Here is a 22,502-nt window from a genome sequence, read left to right on the forward strand (position 1 = left end):
TAAACAACTGTTGTCTACGAAACAATTCTGCGATGTATTGGGACAATCGAGACGAAAGACGCAAAAAGGAGAGGCAACATGAAGTTATAATGGCAAACGTAAAAGCAAGCATAACCGAGGCCATAGTACTCGATGGAAACTGCACGTAACAATGCTCGCAACGGAGATGAAAAGAACGTAATGCACAAATCTCAACTATTTGCTTAAATGTCTTCTTTTAAGGCAAATATCCATGAAAAGTTCGCCGAGTTATTCCACCACTCTAAACACAAGAAAACGTTCTGACTCGAACTCGAAGACTCGTTTGCTTCCATCCTTTCTATTTAATTTCGCAACTATAATAATATCTAAGGGTTTAGAATGACGTTAACAGCGTCATTTCGTGACGTGTAATATAGTTAATTATAAAGACTACCTCCGAATTAAGAGATTTATGATATTTAATATTACAAAGTGGTTGGGAGATTTTAATATTGTAATCGTTAATGGTTAGAGGGAAACCTGAAGAGTATGGAAATATTAGTATTATCGGTAATACTTGGTCGTATTACTAGTTATTTTAATAACGTTAATATCTGTAGTAATAAAAGCAAATACGATAACGATTGCGATTTATCTTCTTCGTGAATGTTGGATTGATTGTTCCCTCTATTGGGGAAATTTTGTTCGTGACCTGACACGAACAGATATTAAATATTTAATTCCAGATATTTCTATATTATTTGTATCGAATGGTAACTTTGTTTCGAGCTATAGACGAGGGACGAATTTTTACTAAATACACGTTTTAATTAAAAACTGATAGCTGGTATAATAAAAGAGGCTTTTAAACTAATTTCTTTATCGAGAATTACAAAAAAGCATCGATATAAATTTTTATAATTTCACTGATTTATTTTTACTAAAAAAATGATTAATCGATCTTCTGCTAATAAAATTCCTTCTACGAATCCATATTAAGTTACTCTATATTTTATTCTAAAGTAGTTTATAATTTGTAAAAATTAATTATTCCCTTTTATTTTTCTAACAGGCCAGATCAACGATAGTTTCTAATATTATGGCAGTCGAGATACGAATTGTTTCCTGAGACATAAACCGTAATATTTGATTTTCCTCGGTCTATTCGTTATCGTACTGCGAGGTTACTTGATTGATCGTGTTATCGTTGTCTTACCTGTATGAACACCGTGAAGTAGATGACTGCTATTGTAGTGGTGACGAACATTGGCTGCAAGGACACGTGAAGTGGGTCGATCAGCAGGACCAGAGCAAACGCTACAGCACCTCGTAAGCCACCGTAAGACATCACGAACTTCTCCACCTTGTTCAGCTTGTGCAGTCGAAATTGATTAGCCAAGGCTGTCAGTAAGATCACGCCTGAAATTCGATTTCGGTCTGACTCAATGCGTTTGCCCATTTCGTCGCTGATAATCCTCTACAGATCCGACTCAAAAGCTAATCACGTGTCTATTTATACGTTCTATGAGTTCTATGTCTGTTTCCAATAATTATGAACTCGTATCTTTGACGTAACACTGGAAAAGTATGTTTAACCGTAGGAAAAAGAAAATTTCTATTTGCGATAATTATCTTTGGCGTGTAAAGAATTTTGTGTTCATTTCGTTGTACACGTTAATGAAAAAATTTGCATCTAAAAAATTTCTCTTCGTATCTCGCGCATCAAGAAGGAACGCGGTTAATTGCAATTTTTTGACAATGAAAAAAATTTCGGTTCAAAGAAATCATTAATTTCCAATTTGTACGTAACGTCGCAACTACGAGCAATTGCAAGCCCTTTCTGTAAATGGAAAATATATTCACGATAAATAGAAGTTTCCATTTTCCACCCGACAACGAAGGCCTGTGATTAATCGTAATGGAAAGGAGAAAAGGAAATTTCTATTTACAACAATCAGTAGTTGACATTTTTTTAGTCGACGTATACATTGCGATTGAATATATTCCTATTCGAAATAGATGTTAATTTCCATTTCTTATGTGACAAGGAAAATCTGTATTTAATTGCAAGATTTTTGAAAGAACGAGTAGTAGCTTGCATACTTTATCCGGGAATAAAAAGCTGTGGTTAATCGCATCTTTTATTTCGCAAAATAAAAAAGAAAGAGACAAGAGGGAAAAAAGGAAATACCGGGCTGTAGGTGGTGGAAAGCAGAATATTCCCAAGGTATATCTATAGAGACAGCGATGAATTTTTTAAGTGTCGCCGCTGGCTGACGATTTGGCGATAAACCGCCGATGGAACAGGAAGCCGTAAGTCCGTGACAGTAATCCGTGATGTAAACTGCCGGTTGTGGAAGGAGCTAGACGAATCTTGTTAAGTGTCTTTCGATATATTTCGCGTCTTAAGGGATAGATCAGAAAAATTCGTGCTTCTTCAAGATTATTCTCTCCGTTTGTCTAATGGCCAATATCAATTTTCGGGATTAGCTATTTGGATAATCGAGATTGCGGGGAAGGGAAATAAACTACTTAGGGGTTGTAACATACAATTCCATGTTTCCTAATTTTTTAACTTTTTTTATCTTGCAATTACTCTTTTCGCTTCATTTTTTAATCTATTAACCTCCTGCGAGATATTGGTATATTTAACGCTCTTGAATTTTCTGTCTGATCTAATAACCAAAATGTGGATTAATGATGGTTAATTAAATGACGTGGATTATTTCTCTCGAGCTTTTTGAACTATTTCTTAACATTATTCGTCTCCTATATCATCTTCACGTATCTAATTTCCTTTACGATAAGTACGGGAACAAAATTCTTTCCAGAAAGTAATTTTTGACACCATATTTTATAAACATAATAAAATAATACGATCACAAGAGATGTTGTAGTATGATCCTGAACTTTGTGATCTCTTAAGAGGTTGATATAGCAGATGAGCGATCATCCACCTAAAACAGGGCTCTATCCGAAGCACATATTCCACCCTAATCTTCGCTCCTTCTGCCAAATTACACCAAAAGACAAGAAATAATGCTTTCCACCGTACATGCCAAGTTTTCCGGATCGATATTTCGCAAAAAGACAAATAGCAAAACACGAGAAACGCCTTATTCTTGGCACGGCCGCGTAACCATTCTCTAAGTAAGTGACACTCGATAAGCCATGATCGGTTTAGCTTAAGACTCCTTTATCTCTTGATAGCATTAACAACTCTCTTTCTCTTTCTTTCTGTCTGTGTCAAATTCGAATTGTGCAGCTCGATAGCTGAAGTCACGTGACAAGATTACTGTCGCGAGAGTTAGTTACATACACGACTAACGAGGGCTAAAAAAGATTCGACCAGACAATTAATTTTTTACCACGAATAACCTGACGAATATTTTCTCGAAAAATCTCTCGTCCTTCTCGGCAATGAATTGCTTCAACCAACTTTCATGGGCTTTGAAAGTATTAGAACACGTTGACTGCCACGAGAATTCGATATATTTTGCTCTGTGAGCCTCAAAAACATTGAAATATATTATTTTCCGAGAAGTTTCTTTCGTTTTATAAGGAAATAACAGACGTACAATGTCTTTTGTTTCATATTGATTTATTGAATTATGCACGGACATAACAATACCTAATTCAATAAAATAATATAAAACAGAAGTTGTTGTTCATCTATTATCACCTTATGAAACGGACAACCTAATACATCGTGCGTTTAATTGTTGCAAAATATGATATATCGTATTTGCGTAACCTCTCTCTAACAATATTATCCGTAAGTCATTCACATCGTAGAAAATACTTTGGTCCGTGAAATGTATCTTACATTAATCGTTTTAAAAAGTTCAGTAAAAGGTCACCGATGACCAGCGTCGCAGTCAACTTTCTTGCCTGTGTCTTCCGAGTAAGTTTCGTAAAGACCGCCATAAATAATAACAAGGTTCTATCGGTATATTTGGCGAACAGAGATAGATAGAAATGAAAAATATATAAATATAAAGGGTATGTACAACTTAGGCTCTGCCCTTGTGTGGATACAGCATTGACCTTGACATTACTCACCAACGATTCGATAAACCGAGCAGAATACGATGGTCATGACGACGAACCACGTGTTCCAATCGTGATGATTGTTCACCGTAGAGACTCCAAGGAACATAAATATGATGGTTTCCGAGCTGCTCGACAACATCTTCATCGTGTATTTGACGGTTGTGTGCGATTTGTGCGAGATATTCGCCTCCACGTAATTCTTCATTGTGATGCCGCAGAAGGTGATCCTGCGACAAAGAGAGGTCACGGTTAATCGACGAGGGTGGACGACGCGTAGAGGGGTGGCTCGAGAGATGTTAGGATACCCGTGTATCGATCGCCATTCGGCCAGTTTCCCAAACGTCGTCGAAATTAATTTGAACGTATACGATCCGAGGGGTTTACGAAATAGACGGGCTACGGGCCAATGACGTCGATTCGATTTACGATAGGGACGTGACCGCTTCACAACCCCTGCAAATTCGTGCCTACGTCTGTCTACGTACATTTAGATGGCTCGCAGACTGGATCTGCGATTCGTTCGTTAAATTAGGCTAAGGGAATTTCGCAGCTTGATTTTCCAATTTGCAAGTTTAAAGCGTTCTGTTACAGTTGTCATCTTACGTTTCTGATCTATTGGCGAGGATACAGAATTAACGTCATAGAGAAGTTTAGTTTGCTCCATTTCTTCCTTTCTTTAGAGTACAGAGTACGTTGTTTCGTATTGAGTTCGATCGAAATACATTAAGGTCGTTGGATTATTGGTTACAAAAATACAAAGATATAATTCAATCGTGAATAATGATAGGTTCTTCGAACTCGAATACTCGTCGAATATAAATTATTTGGAATGAAACGTCGAAAGTAATTTAGAGGGCGAAGCTTTCGTTCTTTTCGCGGTATGATAAATATACGTACGATCGACGTTGATCATATCCGATCGATTCTCGCTTGATCTAAAATGGTCCGAAGGACTAGTAGCTATTAAGGACTATTAAAATTCTAGTCAAGAATTTGTCATCAAATTTTCCCCAAAGCAAAATCGAAACAAAGAAGAAAAGAATACAAAGTCGTGAAAGCGGTTAAAGTTCTCTTCTCTTCGTCAAACGATTCTCATCGATTTCGCTTCGCTGTCCAAATATTCGCACATCTTAAACGTCTTTAAATAAACGGACCGTCAGTTTGTACTAATCATGTCACGACCACCGGTCGTATATTCAAAAGCAATCTGTTTGTCGATCAAACGCAAAAGGAGGCTCTGTTTAATCCTACGAACAAAACTCACGGTAAGCAGAACAAGAACCGAGAGATTACGGGTTAAGCGTATTTGAATAGTTATTCTTTATATCGCGATCGATCATCGATTTCGCTAGAGAAACGTGTAAATAATAGACTTAACTAGAATCGCGTCGTTGTCGTAAAGTTTTCCACTATTTATTACGACCGTTTCTTAGCCTTTCGTTTTTTAAGATAAAGACTAGCCTTGAGCGAATTATCGAACAAATCGACGATCACGAGAACGTGCCATGCTTTCGTTCGATCCTTTTTCTTTCTCTCGTGACACCTTTCGCACTTTCCACAATAAAACGCTGGGAAAAATGTGCTATTTTCACTTCGTCGTTTAACGAACAGGTTCTGCGAGGTTGCTTGAAAGCGCGTCAAAATCGTTGCGTTTGTATATGACGCGAAATGTGCACGCTTCGTTCGATATACAGGGTGTTTTGTAATTGGCAACACATAAAACCATGTATAGCGTGATCCTACGTGAAAAATAAGCCGAGACTATACAAGAACATTTCCTCGTGCGGGGCACAGCTTTTGAGAAAATTGCGTTTGGAAATTTTGTCGGATACGCATACGCGAACTTGGTCGGCTTCCAACCAAGCAAAGAAGAAGGATAATCGACAGGAGAGTACTTTATTCTTTATTTAGTAAGATAAAACAAGCAAAACGTATGAAACATAAAATTCGTTCTTTTGAATCGCTGTTTTTAAGAAAACAGAGTTTGATCGTATTAGACCCTGCACACGCGTATTAGACAGATTTTCAAAAATTTCCTTTCATACTTTCGATTTATCTTTCTACGTAGAATCATTGTGTGTCAAATCGTACCGGCAGTTTGTAACGAGGCACCTTGTAGAGGTAACGATTCGCGTGAGAACTGGAAGGTTCTTTTTGGAATTTACTGCAGGCCGAGAGCGTGTCGAGGAATGAGCTATGCTCGTGCTAGAAATTTCTAGGTCGCGGTGGCCACGTGCGGCCTATTTCGTTTTATCGATGTAAACAAGGGAAACACAGTGGAGAAATTTGCATATGTTCTTCTGTTTTCATGGTAAACTGACCTTTCAGAAAATTTTATGCTCATTTATTACGATATAAAAGATATAACTTAGAAAAAACGAAGCTGGCACCCCGCTGGGGGTAGCCACCCACATGCTATATTTATTTTTATTTTATTTTTTTTTTTACCAATAAGATATAACACTTTACCAAATGTCCTTCAGGACAAATTGTAAAAAAAAACCAGAATAAAAATAAAAAAAAAATTTATTATGAGTCTGCTAATAATTTCATTTGCATAAAAAGTATAGCAATCTAGACAATAATAATCATCCATAGTTTTCTTAATAGAGAAACATAAACGTTCAAGTGTACACAGAGACAACTAAGAAGCTTCTTCGGTAGATGTTAAAAACAAAGGACAATTCGTTTTCAATTTTGTCGAATCTTCGATCGATATCATCGAACGATGACGATAAAGTACGTACAAGGAATTTACGCGTTGCCTTTGAATATTCTCTCCGTTTGCGTTCTGACAACTGGCTAAAGAGCTTGCAGAAGGATTCGGTTAACTTACGCCAGAATGCTGGACATGTGAAAAATCTCAGCGCTTAGGTAGGCCAGGTAAGCCATGACGAATATGAAGATGGGCTCGATCACGCGAACCTGATGAGTGAACCTCGTAACGAATCCAGTTGCGATACCCCATATCACTCCTATTATCGTGCCGCCGATCGCCACCACGAAGAACGAAGCAAATCCTGACAACACGTCCGTGTAGAGAATTTCCGTTGGTCCTATCTCGTTGTACGCCTCGAACATGTGGTACAGTACCTGCGTGTCATTAAACAACCACAATTTATTCAGCTGTTCGTCCGATTAAGTGACTGCACGAGATGCCATCGAGTAGATAAGAATTCTTCGGGTATACGAAGGGGAGTCTATGAAACGGAGGACACGTGAGGTCGAGTAATGTTTAAATGATGTAAGTACTGTTCCAAGATAAGGTTATAAGTTTGATTGAGCTAAGATTACGTTCGAACTTTTATTTACCGACTTTCTGTAAAGAAATGTCGTTACATCGTGTTTTTCGACTATTTGTTGGGAGATTTTATTAGCGTTTAAAGATGTGTGCAATCTTATTAGCGCCCATGTGTAATTTTGTATTTTAATTAGAGCTACCGATAGTTAACACGAAGCTATTTCTATCAAAACCAGTGAAAATGATTGGTCTTTAAAAAATATATAATAATAGAATGTTTTTATATTTATTGATTTATTACTTTCTCATAGGAGGAATCCCATGTTATGTAGTAGATTTTTGGTATTATTAATCCATCTGGCACCCCTAAACGAGAGTTGACACGTTTATAAAATTGTAGAGCCAGTTAATTTGACTGCTGTGGTATTTTTAGCGTTAGCATCTAGCGATCCGGAATTTTCCTGATAACTCATATCATCATATTCAATGATACGCAATAAAAATTTTGCAAATGTGTGGCAAATTGTGCAAAACGAGGAAACTGGTTAATTGGGGTTCGATAAACAGATCGCAGGACCCTTTTACATTTTGACTGGTATTGGTATAAGTAGCCTTGATACAAAATTATTTTCAGTCTGAATACATAGGAAACAAAATAAAGTTCATTATATTATTCTTTCAGTTATCGTTGCGAAAGTCGTTACATCAGTGTGGACAAAAATATAACGTGAAGTAGAAATTTTAAAATAAAATTATAAAACTAGTCAATTTTGCTGGTGTGGTATTTCTAGCGTTAGCATCTAGCGATCTAGCGATCGATCCGGAATTTTCCTGATGTCTGATATCATCATATCGAATGATACGCAGTACAAATTTTGAAAACGTGTGGCAAGTTGTACAAAACGAGGAAACTGGTTAATCGGGGTTCGATAAACAGATTGCAGGATCCTTTTACACCTTGACAAGTACTAGTCATTTTCACTGGTATTGGTATAAGTAGCCTTGATACAAAATTATTTTCAGTCTGAATACATAGGAAACAAAATAAAGTTCATTATATTATTCTTTTAGTTATCGTTGCGAAAGTCATTACATCAGTGTGGACAAAAATATAACGTGAAGTGGGAATTTTAAAATAACATTATAAAACTAGTCAATTTTGCTGGTGTGGTATTTCTAGCGTTAGCATCTAGCGATCTAGCGATCGATCCGGAATTTTCCTGATGTCTGATATCATCATGTCGAATGATACGCAGTACAAATTTTGAAAACGTGTGGCAAGTTGTACAAAATGGAAAAACTGGTTAATCGAGGTTCGATGAACAGATTGCAGGACCCTTTTACACCTTGACAAGTACCAGTCGTTTTGACACAAAATTATTTTCAGTTTGAATACATAGAAAACAAAATAAAATTCATTATATTATTCTTTCAATTATTGTTGCGAAAGTCATTACATCATTGCGGAAAAAATATAACGTGAAGTAGGAATTTTTAAATAAAATTGTAAAACCAGTGACTGGTGTGGTAGTTCTAGTGTAAGGTGGAAAGGCGAATGAAGGTACAGTACGAGTTATAGTAAGCTTTCATTTGATCGATCCATGCGGTAATAGGATGTTAGTTTGATCAACGAACGATCGATTAATGAAAGTTTATAAGCTAGTATACTTATAGTCTGGGATTAAACAATATATATGTAATATGTCGTGTACGAGTATCTTAACCCTTTGCACTCCCATGTCGAGTGTGACTCGACATGAGTTTTTATCTCGGGAGCTCCTTTGTCGAGTCCCACTCGACATTCTTTCAGTCCCACCTTTTTTGTGAAACGTGCGAAAGAAAAGCAGGATTGCGTCCTAGAAATTGTTTCAAGTTATATCATACACTTGAAAATTACAAAATACAACGATTGTGTGAATAAAACTGGTATTTAAGTGAATTTGTTTCTTTATTTATTTATTTAAATTCTCTTATTTTCTAGTTAAAGTAAATTTCAAATAAAACGTTGGTAAAAGCGTTGGGAGCTGCTGCTAACGAAATTGAAATAAAATTCCAAATGCAAAAGGTTAAAGTGTGTTTTACTTGTAATATTTTATACGTTTATTCTTATCTTTCTAAACTCTGTATGTTTATACCCGTTGCTTGATTACAAATGTTTATGCAATTTCATATTATAACTAGAAAATAATGTTTATATAACATTAGTCGAGAATATAACTAGAAATATTCATCTTAGACAGGAATTCGTTTCTTTTGTTAGATATCACTTCCTTGAATATTTCATATATTTTTACGTGTCGTTGTGTACAATTCCTCACCCCTAAGTTTCTCAAAATTCCGAGTGCAAAGGGTTAAAGTGTGTTTTACTTGTAATATTTTATACGTTTATTCTTATCTTTCTAAACTGTGTATGTTTATACCCCTTGCTTGATTACAGATGTTTATGCAATTTCATATTATAACTAGATAATAATGTTTATGTAACATTAGTCGTGAATATAACTAGAAATATTCATCTTAGACAGGAATTCGTTTCTTTTGTTAGATATCACTTCCTTGAATATTTTATATATTTTTACATGTCGTTGTGTACAATTTCTCACCCCTAAGTTTCTCAAAATTCCGAGTGCAAAGGGTTAAAGTGTGATTTACTCGTAATATTTTATACGTTTATTCTTATCTTTCTAAACTGTGTATGTTTATACCCCTTGCTTGATTACAGATGTTTATGCAATTTCATATTATAACTAGAAAATAATGTTTATATAACATTAGTCCTGAATATAACTAGAAATATTCATCTTAGACAGGAATTCGTTTCTTCTGTTAGATATCACTGCATATATTTTTACGTGTCGCTGTGTACAATTTCTCACCGCTAAGTTTGTCAAAAATGCACGAGCATCCGCATTGTACTCGTCAGAAATGCACATACACGCGCAGCGTAATTAGGATGAAAGAGGTATGCATAAAGATCCGTGGAACTGGCACAACATTAAAGGTAGTTAAGCTCTTTAAGATGAACATAAACGGTACTTACGACGGTGACAGCGTCGTTCAACAAGCTCTCCCCGAATACGACGATGTACAAGAGTTCGTTCACGTGAATTTCTTCGAAGACCGCTAGCACGGCGACAGGGTCGACGGCGCTGATCAACGCGGAGAACAGGTACATTTGCAACAGCGGAGTTTCGAAACCGAAGAGGCCGCTCTTACCTAACACCCACAACGAAGTTCCTATAAACAATTTACAAAAAAAAAAAAAAAAAAAAAAAGAAATATTAAAAATCAACCATTTTAATGAAATTTTAGTTTAATCCAACCTTAATTAAGATTGCAGTTTAAACGCCATTGAAATTCAAGTGATTGAAATTTTCAGCAGTAGTTTATTAAAAGGTCAAAACTCGAGTTTCTGGATTTTCAATAATTGGTAAAACGATTCGTTTTGAAGCTCGTTCAACTGTTTCGCATTATGAAGTATTCTACAAATGTAATTAGTTTTTAATGAAATTCAATCGGAATCAATGGTGAATGTAAACTTCATTTCTTTGTGCTCGCAATGAACGTAGGTGTTTAGGGGGAAATCTACCACATTCCTTTTTATTAATTTAATTACAAATTTAATCGAAAGTTAAAATGTCGTAACCATTCGTTATATTTAATCGTCTGCCCCTATCTTCTGTATATTCGGTTGATCGTCGTTCAGTAACGATTATATATTATGTAATACTGCTCGGTTTAAGCTTCAAATATAGAAAATGCATTTTTGTAAAATTGCAACACATATATCGATATACAAATGGTAAAATATAAAAATGTTACATGTCCACAGATAAATTCATTCAATCAGCATAGTAGCAACCAGGTAACAAAGTTCTTTCGCTTTATAACAAAATATAAAACCAGAATCTCCATCGCTTTATTAAATTTTCACGTAAACTTTTATCCAGTATTTTTTAATACTTCGTGTATAAAATAACATTTCCAACTTTTTATATATCCCACTATTTTCAACACATCGATGTCCTAACTGTTTCAATTATATCTTCATAAAAGGTATAACTTAGAAAAAACGAAGCTGGCACCCCGCTGGGGGTAGCCACCCACATGCTATATTTATTTTTATTTTATTTTTTTTTTCACCAATAAGATATAACACTTTATCAAATGTCCATAAGGACAAATTGTAAAAAACCAAAATAAAATAAAAAAAAAATTATATCTCGTCCTGTACAAATTCTAAGTTCTAAGCGACACGTTTCGAAACCAATCGGTAACTCGGTCGACGAAAGGATCAAACGTAAAAATCGTTGGTATGAAAATTTTTGGCAAGGAAAATTTTGTGCTCGTGCGTTAGCGGCGTTTAATTCATCGATATTAATAACGAACGCGGATCACCGGTTCCACGAATGTCGCATTCTCGCGGAGTCTTTAATTATCGTCGACATGGAGGAAGTTGTGGACGTTTCGTAACGAAGAAACGTCGCACGTTCACCAGCACGTTGCGTCGTAAACAGAATTCGCGTGGGCGCGTTCGACATCCGCGCGTTTCCTCACTCGATACACCTAGGCGTTCGCGTGCACGAGTTTCTATGTTTGTATAGGTGGTTGCGAAGCGCGTGGCTGAACTTTGCGAAAGGGTGAACGCGCGAAACGGACAGCTGGCATGAAAATACGAAATGGGTTAATATTTAAAAAGAATACACGCTACGAATGTTGGTAACTGGCGACCGTGAATGAGAGTGTGAGTTTTCGATATTAATAGATTTTAAAGCATCTTCTAGGATGGGCTTCGATGTTCTTTTAACGAGAGAAGAATTTTCCTCTTAAAATTTTCTCTGGTTGTTATAGACAAGGTGGAACGTCGATTTTTGATTATTATGATATTTATAAACGTAGGGTGAAGTCGGTGCACGGTTGAGAGTATACGTGGAAATTTTCGAAATTAATTCCGCGAAAAACTAAACTGCGAACGAAAGAGCTTTTATTTCGTATATTTTCCACGTGTTTTAATAGGCTTTACTAGGAATTATTAAAAAAATATTTTCAGATTAATTAAAAAATTTATTTACATTTTCATTCACCGTCACGTATAGAATTAATTGACAACTAGAATTTCTAGATTCGTATTAAAAGGTATATCGTATTTTTCTTCGAAAAGCTTTCCGCCCTATCTAAAAATAGTTGGAAAAATAAAATCCCTAGAGTAATATGAAAAACTATGTTTCATTTCAGAAATAAACAGAGTGAGATTTAAACTGATCTCTTTGAGATCCATCAAAAGATGAATTGCGCTAACTTTTAAATGCGTTCAGCTATTTTCGTAGTACGGAATATTTTAAGAAAAATTTACATATACGCGCGATATAAAGTAAAGAATAATATTAATTCGACGAATTCGAAAATGCGTTCAAATCATCGAAGCGACATAAAAGTACTTGTATGTTGCCGTCAGTGAATATCGCTCGAGTTTATCGTTTAATCGACAACGAATCTTTTATTCCACTACGAGGTCTAATTAACTCTGTAAAGTGCCCTTGCGCGATTCTATCGCATCGAACGCTGCCTATGTTTGAGAAAGAAGTATTTCTGGACCAGCATCGATAATCTCACAAGTAGTTTGAACACCTGCTGCACAATTACTCTGGTGCACTCAACACACTCGATAATACGTTTCTTACAAACGTGATTGATAAAAGATAAACAGAGATAGAAACGTAGAAGCCGCTAACATGTTCAACGAAAACACATAACTAGCGTAAAAACAATACAATAACATAGGAGGAAATAAATATTTACGTCCTCAACGCGAATTCTTAAAAAAAAAAAAGAAAAAGAAACTTCTCTACTGTTTTTAAAAAATGCCATCTATCTCAGTTTACATCGAAAAACGTCCGCATCAGCGATCTCTTTAAATCATCGCAGCCCACATAGAAGAGGCTAAACGAAAATAAAAAAATATCGCGGAGATCGTAGATCGATGTAAAGCTACATTAGCGAGAGAGGAAACCTAAAAAAATATATAGAGAAGAGCGTATCTTGTTTGCGTGATCTTGAAGGTGGATCTTAAATTTTAGCCGTTTCACTGTGACTTGTATTGGAATGGAAATATAATGCTAGAATGATAAAATAAAAAAAAACGTATTAGAACGATAGATCCCTTCTGGAAGCGTGTCTTATAAATCAGAGACACAAGACAAATCTTTCCATGGTTTACAAATATTTCTAGCGTCATAATCCGCTAGAAATATTTCATTTCTTCCAAGTATCATAAAATTTACGATCCAACATTTATCGATATTTATCAATTTTATTATTTAATGAAATAATTTATAATAGTACCTATGTAGAGGGACAAATATATTAAGAAAATTGCTGGAACTCTCGTTTCATCCATACTCATAATTTGAGAAGAAAGAAAATTCCCCGATATAAATTGACTAATTGATCCTGTAAACTAATTCGTTGTGGCAAAGAAATTCCTCGCGATAGACTCAAAGTCCAAGGTACAACTAAAAGACATTGCGATATCAAGAGTATCACAAACGAAATGATCGCTATCGCAGGCTAAGAGCAAGCAGTGCAATTGATTACGCGAAACATCGCGCTTGTTAAACGTTTAATACGTCGATATCGGAAAATCGAATGGATCGCTCAGCGAACAACGTTGAAATGAAATTTTACGGCTCTACTTTCCGCTGCCTCGTAATAGTTTTGAATTTTTACTAACCTATCGACAAGGTGTTAAATATAGTCCCAATGACGGCGAACAGGAGTATCGTTCCCAGATGGTCGAAGAACAGTCGGTTCGGCATGAAATAGCCAGCATCCAGGATGATGGGCGGTAGCATGTAGAGGAAGAACGTGTCGGGAGTTAAGGGTGACACGTGGACCAAGCTCGCCTGGAACAGTAAGACACCAACGACGACGCCGACAACGATCAGCAAACAGGACTCCGGAAAGATCTTGCTCAGCTTTGACGTCATGTGGAAGCCTGCACGTACGCGATCATAATTTAACACGGCCTCGCTTTACGTACATTATCACCCGTGATAACTGAACGACGCGAAAATCACAGTAGTGTAAGTCGAGATATCGGCGACTTGAACTTCATCGCGTATTTTAACTTTCGCAAGTATCGCCCCTTTAGCTTCGTAATTAGTCGATAAGTTGTAACTTTATTCTCGACCTTGATGCATTTTTCAGGGCTTGACAAGGTACAATGAATTTTCTAGAACGATAAACAGCGAATACTATTTCATCGAAAGTAGCTGAGATCGCTATGATTCACGGCGTTGCAATTATTCCAACGATATCAATAGTCGGTGGATGTTGTTGGAATAATTTGAATTCACGGCATATAACAAGACACATGAAAATAGTACTCGTTGTTCCAATAGAGAATTATTTACCTTAACAATCTTTTATATCGTAATTTGTATAACGCGAAAGACGCGTGCTTTTCGTGTTCGAACAGTTATGAATAATATTGCACGTAGGTGTATCAGTGGAACGGGCAATGTGGCTGAAGCGTAGAATCGCGAAAAATCGTTTCGTTGGTAGATCGTAGCACGCGAACGTTTTATTATTAACGCTCGTTCGGCGAACGCTGTACTTGGACCGGTTTTTAAACCGCCTGTTGCAGCTTATCACGGAACTAGTCCTCTTGTCTTCGGTTTTGGTATCGACCAGGTCGTTGTGAGATAACGAGAATTTTGTGAATATCCTTTAACGATCGAATTGTACTAAAATTATCGATACGACGGAAATGTTTGTTTCGCGATAATGTAATCTCCTATACTCTTTGACATAGTATCGAATTCTGAAATTGCTCTCCGCTATAAGAGATAGACACGTGACGATATTTTGCAAATTCTGTCGTCGAACAGAAGAAAGGGAGATGCGATATTGGCTGTTATTTTTGTAAGATGTGTTGAATCTATAAAAAGCCTCATTGTATACGGACTACGATAGTTGACGAGCATGTTGCAAACGGGATCGATATTACCGAGAAACAAGTAGAACCCTCGTTATTCGAACCTTTGGTTCGTAGTTGTTACATCGAGTCGTCTGACCACTGTATCATCGACATGGTTATATTATATCGTCCCCCTTCGAAATGGAAACGTTTTACATTAACTCGAACGCGATAGAATGCGGCACAATGCAGCCTTATTTATAGAGTTTAATGCGAGTCTAATATTCAATAATCATTTATATAACAGAGTAGGAGGTAATATTCAGAGATTAATGTTTACTGGGTGGAAATAAACTATGAGACAATCGACTAGTTTCATAATGGTTACAATTATAATTCGAATAATTGAGGCTATTAATTACTAGACTGCAGATGTTTATGCAATTCCGACTTTTTCTAAATATCATTCTAGAAATTAAACGGAGATTTATTTCATCAAAATAATACCGAATATTATCAAATTATTAAAATAACATTAAGATCAATAATAAATAATACTAAATTATTCGAGCAATGAAATTATTATTAAATAACGTTTAAATTATTAGAGTAAGTAAATTAATAATAAATAATGCTAAATATTATAACGAAACATTTTTGGATATTTAATACACGATAAAGAAATTTCTTCAAATATTTACTATAAATTCTAACAATTACGTTACTCGAATTACTTCTCAGACAAGAAAGAAGAAATATTGAAACGGTACTGTAGCAAAAAATATAAACCGAGAACGTAAAATGCATTATGAAGATTATTTTCTCTAGCTTGAATTTTCCAAGCGATTGAAAGCAAAATGCGATTGCAAGCGTTTAACAAATACAAAAACGGACACACACAGAAGCATATAATCAAATAAATCGGATTAAGAATCGGTCGAATGTTTCTACCTCGATAATTTTCAATATTTCCGATAATTCTGTTCGAAATTTACAAGTAAAATATTATCTCTTATCTTCTCAACCAACCAAACGTAACGCGAATTTAACAACGAATCCCAATATTATCGTAAAAAGTAAGAAGGACGATTTCTTAGGCGAACAATAATAAAATGTCAATCGTGGAATTCGAACGATAAACGATGTAAATGTCAAAAAAGTAACTGTCTTTAGTAGAATTTAAACGCTATACCGAATACAATGTTAAAGATTGTAAGTGCTAGAATAATTCATCGAAGAATTCATTAGGTTTTAGAACTATTAAAGTAGAGCGTCGACTTTAAACCAGTATATCTCATTCCTACTGAAAATCTCCACTTTCCGCACTTGGAGTGATTCACCCAAGTATTTGAATACTTATCACAAGAACCTCTTACGTATAATACTGCGTGCATCATGGAAAGCGTATCAAAGTTTCATTAATATTGTAACGACACGATTACTATCGTAGTATTGAAACGAATTGGAAAACTACAAGCTATGATATATTTATCGAAAATTTGCAAAGCAACATCTCCACACTGTATACTAATTTTTTACTTCTACGTTCCATACAATCGTTCTATAAGCGACTACGATTAATGTTTCTACTTTTTATTTCAAATCCGTATGTAATACGATATCGATCTATTTAATTGTACGTTTGATCAAATTATTATCGATATTGGAAGAAACTTTACAGCTAAACGTTCGTGTTTTTATCTCGTGTACAAAACTATAAATTCGAAGATAGCGTGAAATTCGAATACGAGTGTATATGCATATAAGTTCGGATCGATCGTCAAACTTTATCGATATAATCGTGCTTCGTGAGAGCAGAAACGAAACTTTAAAAGCTTGCATAACACGCGTAATATATTCGATAACTCTGCTACGATAATTACGCGTAATATATTCGATAACCCTGCTACGATAATTAAGCCAAAGTACTATGGCGAATCGCTACAAATAATTAAACGTCTCAATTCCTGCGTTACGTCTCAAAATTCCTGCGTCGAATTCGCCGAACGAGGGTCAGAAGCCATCGGTTTACCGAAATTACCACGCGGCAGCGACAAGAGTCGACCGCACAGCGGCTACCAACGAAACTAACAAACAATCAATGCCTGAGCCAAGTTCAAGCTCCACGCATTCCGTACCTATTTTCGCGAGACTCGCGAAGAAGATCCAGATTCCGATGACAAACGGTGTCTCAACTCGATGAAACTCCACAGATATGATCTTATACTTCGGTCTCGTAAACTTAAATTCGTGTTCGTGCCCTTCCATCGACAAATGTTCCATGGAATTCGCCGCTTCGTCTTGTTCGGAGGCCAAACTTCGAAAGGACACGTCGTCGGGCAACGAACCATCGATGGGACCCATGGGACCGAAACTCTTGCCTGGATAAGGCTCCGTGAGATCTCGAGGGAACTCATGATCGTCTACGATCGGTCCATGAATCGCGTAGTCGTTGTTAGGAATTCGTCTGTTCGGTTTTATCGTATCAGGCATGGACTCGTAGAACTTCGCTAAATCCGCGTGACCTCGAGCAGACCAACAAGCAAGGATCAACGCAAACGCGATCATCGTCGAGACGACGGTACGTGGAGCCATGACGATGTTACTCGACGACTACGACGCCGATCTTGGGTACGGGGACCGCGCTGATTTTTCGCGCTCGTCCACCGGTGCTGAGTCACCCTCTGTACCATCAGAGACCTCCGACCTCGAGAAACCTTAGTTTCAATGGCTCCCGCTGTTCGAAGGGAGTGCACCCTCGTGTATCTACCTCACTGCACCCTTCTCGTGTTCTTTCTACCACGAGTTTTCCTCTCACGGTATAATCTTCCGAGTCTTTACGAATTATTTATTCAGCGTCGAACATCTCATTTACTTTTTCGTTTGCGTACTCAACGGCGCAGATTTATTTCGCAATTATTCTACTATTCCGTTTCCTGAACGATGATCGTTTAAGAATCGTTCAAGGCGATTGGATCGTATTGTATTGTATCACACGTGGAAGACGATCGTTTCACACCATCAGCAGTACGTCTGATCTCTACGGTAGTCCTATTTGTCGAAGTTGCAGATTAAACGAGTCAGGCTCGCTTATTGCTTCTATGGCAGGCATTTACTCTCGGATTCTGTTTTCTATCACTCGTTGTACACACGGTTCGCGATAGGAACAACAACTTCTTCAAACTGTTTTCCTAAACACACGTGAGATTCTCAAGATTCTTGCGTACATCCGGATGATTCGTTAGAGATTCTGTTTAGTAGAGGAGAAAAATTCCTATCGATTGGCAAACGAGACACGGCAGGGATCCTTAAACAGCCGTGCTTCCGTTCTCCTCTTCGATACCGCTCCACTGTCGGCCTCGTTCCACGACGTTTCTATATTTGTATCGTCGGTGACCTTTTTCGGTGGCCCCAAACGAGTTCCCAAGCCGATTTCCTAGCCACGGTGTCAACGAACCCTTTGGAGTGCAGCGAAGAACAGAGAGACAGAGAGAGAGGGAGAGAGAGAGAGACGTGGTAGAGCGACCTAGACGTCGGACAAAATCGAGATCCATTTTCGTTGCAGCGGAAAAAAGGAGTGGAGGTCGACGGCGGCATATTTGTTTTGGTACTTACCGCGGGTCCGACGCTGCTTCTGCCTCGCGAGCGTGCTCTCCCCGCCGTTTATTGGCTGGTTATTGACGAAGAAGAGAGAGTGTTCTCGGTACGCAGCTGCAACAGAACCATACCAGGGGGTGATCAGGCACTCGAGCAGCCCTTATCGAGCCTCCACTACTTAACCATGGTGTTTATGTTCCTTGCACAAGCAACGGCCTTGCGATTACGATCGATCGAGCGCACAGATTCGCCTGATCACTTTATTAACAATATAATCAGAAAAATACTTCACTGGAAACAGGCTTCTTTATTCGACTCTGTCCCTCTTGCGATAGAACGTTCCTTCTACCTTCCTTTCGTCGTTCGTCAACGAGACTCGAAATATCCTAATTCGACGAGAAGAATTTCCAAAAGGTAGATACGGTACTGTTCGCGAACAAGTGAGAAAACCACAGGGTGGATATACCGCTGGTTCGGGCGAGTTTCTGGGCGGCAGCTAGCGTAGGAGGGTTCACGCTGGTACTTGTCGATACACGAGCCTCCTGTAACTCAGATAACCATCCGGAGACTCGAACGGAGGGCACGGGACGACGACGTGGCAGCCGGGCAGATGCATCGTGGAGTCGTTAAAATGGAAGGTTGCGTGGCATTCCCAGGTTTCAGCGGTGTGCTTCGATCGACCGTCACGGCAGCACTGCGCGAACAGGAGTCGTCGAGTCGCGCGCCGGCTCTCGGCAGCTACGTCGACGTCGTGCACACGATCAACACCATTGCCACGATCGGAGTTAAGGGCATCGACGAACGTTGCCAAAAACGTGCGTAGCTGTCGACGAGGCCACCCTCGACGTCGCTACTGACACTAGACTCCACGCATTTCAATCCTTCTTTCTCTAACTTTCGCCCATTTAATATCTTCTGTCTCCCTCCTGTATAGCGCTGTCTCGCTTCGACTCACCGGTATCTGATCGTTCTGCCTCCTTCTAGTTGGGTCTCCTTGCCCCTCGTCGGCGAGGTTCCAGCCAGCTGATCGTTGCGAGAACCCGCGCAGGCGTCGCGACGCCCCGATATAGTATCACGCGGCGGTGGCGGCGGCGACGACGACGACGACGATGACGACGATAACTGGGTGTGCGATGCGCGCAGCCAAAGCTTCGACGAGGTTTGTTGTTGAACGTGGCCGTCTCCCTCTTTCTCGTTCGCTCTCTCTCTCTCTCTCTCTCTCTCTGGAGGCCCGGACATCACATTGCGAATATTGCGTTTGAAAGGGATTACTGGAATTCTATGCGGCTAGAATGATCGATAATCAGACTGGATAAAGGATAGTCGGAATGGGATATTGAATTGCGGGCCGCGGGTGCAGCTTTGTTTGCAAATGGCGGGAATCGGAGACGCGTAGCGGGATGTTGCGTTTTGTTTGATTTCCATCGATCGTTTCTTGATTGATGATCTCACACGATAATGAGGAAATTGTGATTAACGAGCTGCATACGTATTTTTACGAACAAGACTGTAACACGAAAGAGAGAGTCGTATTTTGGATATTTGATATACTTCTCTCTATTTTTATACATTTCAATGTCGTTTCAATGCATAAATATTCTCATCTCGAGCGATCGTTTCGTTTAATTTTTGGAGCCTGTATCCTGCGAGTGCGGCTTGAGACCAAGTTCGAACATGAGTTATATTTTGGTCGATCGTTTGATGAATTTTACTCGACTATCAACTATTTCAAGTAACTGTTTTATTTATCTTCCGATGGTCACACGTCGTTCGTAGCTTCGTTTGCAAATGTCAGGAATGGAAGACGAGCACGCTGAACTTTGTCGTGGCCTGATCAGTTGTCCCTTGACCGATCATTTCAAATGAAAATTAACAATAAATTTTAGACGATCGTTCGCTTTAATTTCCAATGGATATCGAGTGTTCTTGTACGTTGCATAGGTAAGTTAGATTGACCGAGTATACCGTATGTCGACGTCACGAGGTACGATCGAAACCCGACCTTTGGATTTAAAGGAGAGAACACACGTAGGCTTCCACTGCCTTGTTTCTGCTTCTTCGGGGATTTTACCAACAGTTTCGAGGAAAACGCTCGTGAGAACGTTTAATGAAACGCATCGCTAGTAGCTGTTTATTTGTCGCAACGAGAATCGGACGCAAAATGTTTGGTCGATAGGAAATATCAGGATCCGCAGTGTCGCTTTAACGTTTCTTTCGATTACGTTAAATATCTTATAGAGTACAATAAGTCCGAAAAATACTAGTTATACAGAGAAATTACGTCTATACAGAGTCATGGAATTCAAGATTCCAGGTTTAAGATCGAGAGCGACCTTAAACCAGCCGCGTCACGTCGTTGGATCTTCGAGACATCTTTAACCTTGACCTCGTCACTGTTGCGCTAGCAAAATGCTGGGCTGTCTCGACATTCAGCTCGCTACTTGCCAACCTTTTCCATCATACGGTGTGCTGCGACATTGCGACCCAGTGCTCGCCATTTCCTAGCCTATCGCACGTGTCGGTTCGAGAGAGACGGTCTGATCAGTTCGGGATTGTTCTACTCGATAAACCGCGCTAGTAACGGATCAGTATCGGGGCTTTTTCTCTCGTTACAAATGGAAAATCGTACACTATACGCCGTCTCTTCGTTCTCCACTGACCGATAACAACACGATAATTAAACGTACGTGGCTATTCGCAAACGCAGTCTGTTCGATTTGAAACGAAAATGGAATTGCTTCTGATGCTACCAGCGAATCTACTTTCGTTGAGAAATGCTAGAATAATCAACGATCGCAATTACCGTATGTAAGCTACCGTTTTCGATTATTTCTTTACGTATCGATAAATCTGTCACTTTTTTTTTTCATTTTCACTGCCCTTTGATTCGTTAAGAATTACGTTCCCTTAGGACACATTTGGGGAATGTAATAACCAAACGGTAGATCATTAGGCAAAGAGTTTTACGCGCACAAGTAAGGAATTAGAAATTAGAGAAATTATAATCGGTATTCTACTTTTGTATATTTTTATGTACCATTTGTATCCAGTGCAATTTTACATCTTTAAATTTCTATCTGCTCTTTTGTCTCTATCGATTTTCCGACTTTTACGACACTCTGTGGTTAGAAAATACATTGAAAAACGAAATCTCATCTTATATATCGCGATCGTGAGTTTCTGTTCTCGTAATTCCTGTCTCTCGATCTGCGAAGTATAATTTAATGCTGCACGGTTTTCGTAATAAATTTGATTTGAAATTTTTGGTGTTCGAATAATTCCTGCGTCTATAAATCCTCATTTCCCTCGGTGTTCGAAGTTCTGAAAATGATGAAAATGGAACACGAACGTGTCGTAAACGTTAAAACGTACGTCAACGTTTGATTAATTACCTTGTTTTATGGAAATCTTAAAAATACTACTCGCTTTGAAGCTCGTTCGAATTTATCCTACTTTTCTTTTTCTCCAATCTTTTCCACTTGAAATATCCAAATTAATTTTATTATCGTGGTAAAGCTATCGCTACGCGTTCGTAAATATCGTATCTCTAAACTGTGTTACTGTATCTCTCGGCTATATTAACGATTGCAGCCTGCAATATCGAAATTAATTTTATCATCGTGCTATGCCTATCACAATGCATTCGTAAATATCGTATCTCTAAACTAGAGGTGTATTAACGATTATAGCGTGCGATCCAGCTGGAATTAAATTCGCGTAATTTCGTTCGTC

At 38.1% G+C, this 22,502-nt stretch overlaps 1 protein-coding gene across 7 annotated transcripts in view; it reads right to left on the minus strand.

Moving 5' to 3' along the window:
- The window catches only part of LOC132908637 (probable Na(+)/H(+) antiporter nhx-9), a 43,533-nt gene extending 23,880 nt beyond the window's left edge, over nt 1-19,653 (minus strand). For 2 of the 7 annotated variants that reach the window (XM_060962809.1, XM_060962806.1), the window contains exons 1-6: nt 17,312-19,650; nt 13,986-14,249; nt 10,296-10,492; nt 6,851-7,107; nt 4,024-4,241; nt 1,178-1,380 (exon numbers count right to left, since the gene is read on the minus strand). In XM_060962809.1, the coding sequence (XP_060818792.1) occupies nt 1,178-1,380; nt 4,024-4,241; nt 6,851-7,107; nt 10,296-10,492; nt 13,986-14,249; nt 17,312-17,768 (1,596 nt within the window). In that variant the 5' untranslated portion in view covers nt 17,769-19,650. Of the gene's footprint in view, nt 1-1,177; nt 1,381-4,023; nt 4,242-6,850; nt 7,108-10,295; nt 10,493-13,985; nt 14,250-17,311 lie in introns of all 7 variants that reach the window. The other 5 variants (XM_060962807.1, XM_060962808.1, XM_060962810.1 and 2 more) reach the window with 5 other exon arrangements.
- Between the last annotated feature and the right edge of the window lie 2,849 nt (nt 19,654-22,502).

The sequence above is a fragment of the Bombus pascuorum genome, chromosome 7 (assembly GCF_905332965.1).
Source record: "Bombus pascuorum chromosome 7, iyBomPasc1.1, whole genome shotgun sequence".
NCBI lineage: Eukaryota > Metazoa > Arthropoda > Insecta > Hymenoptera > Apidae > Bombus > Bombus pascuorum.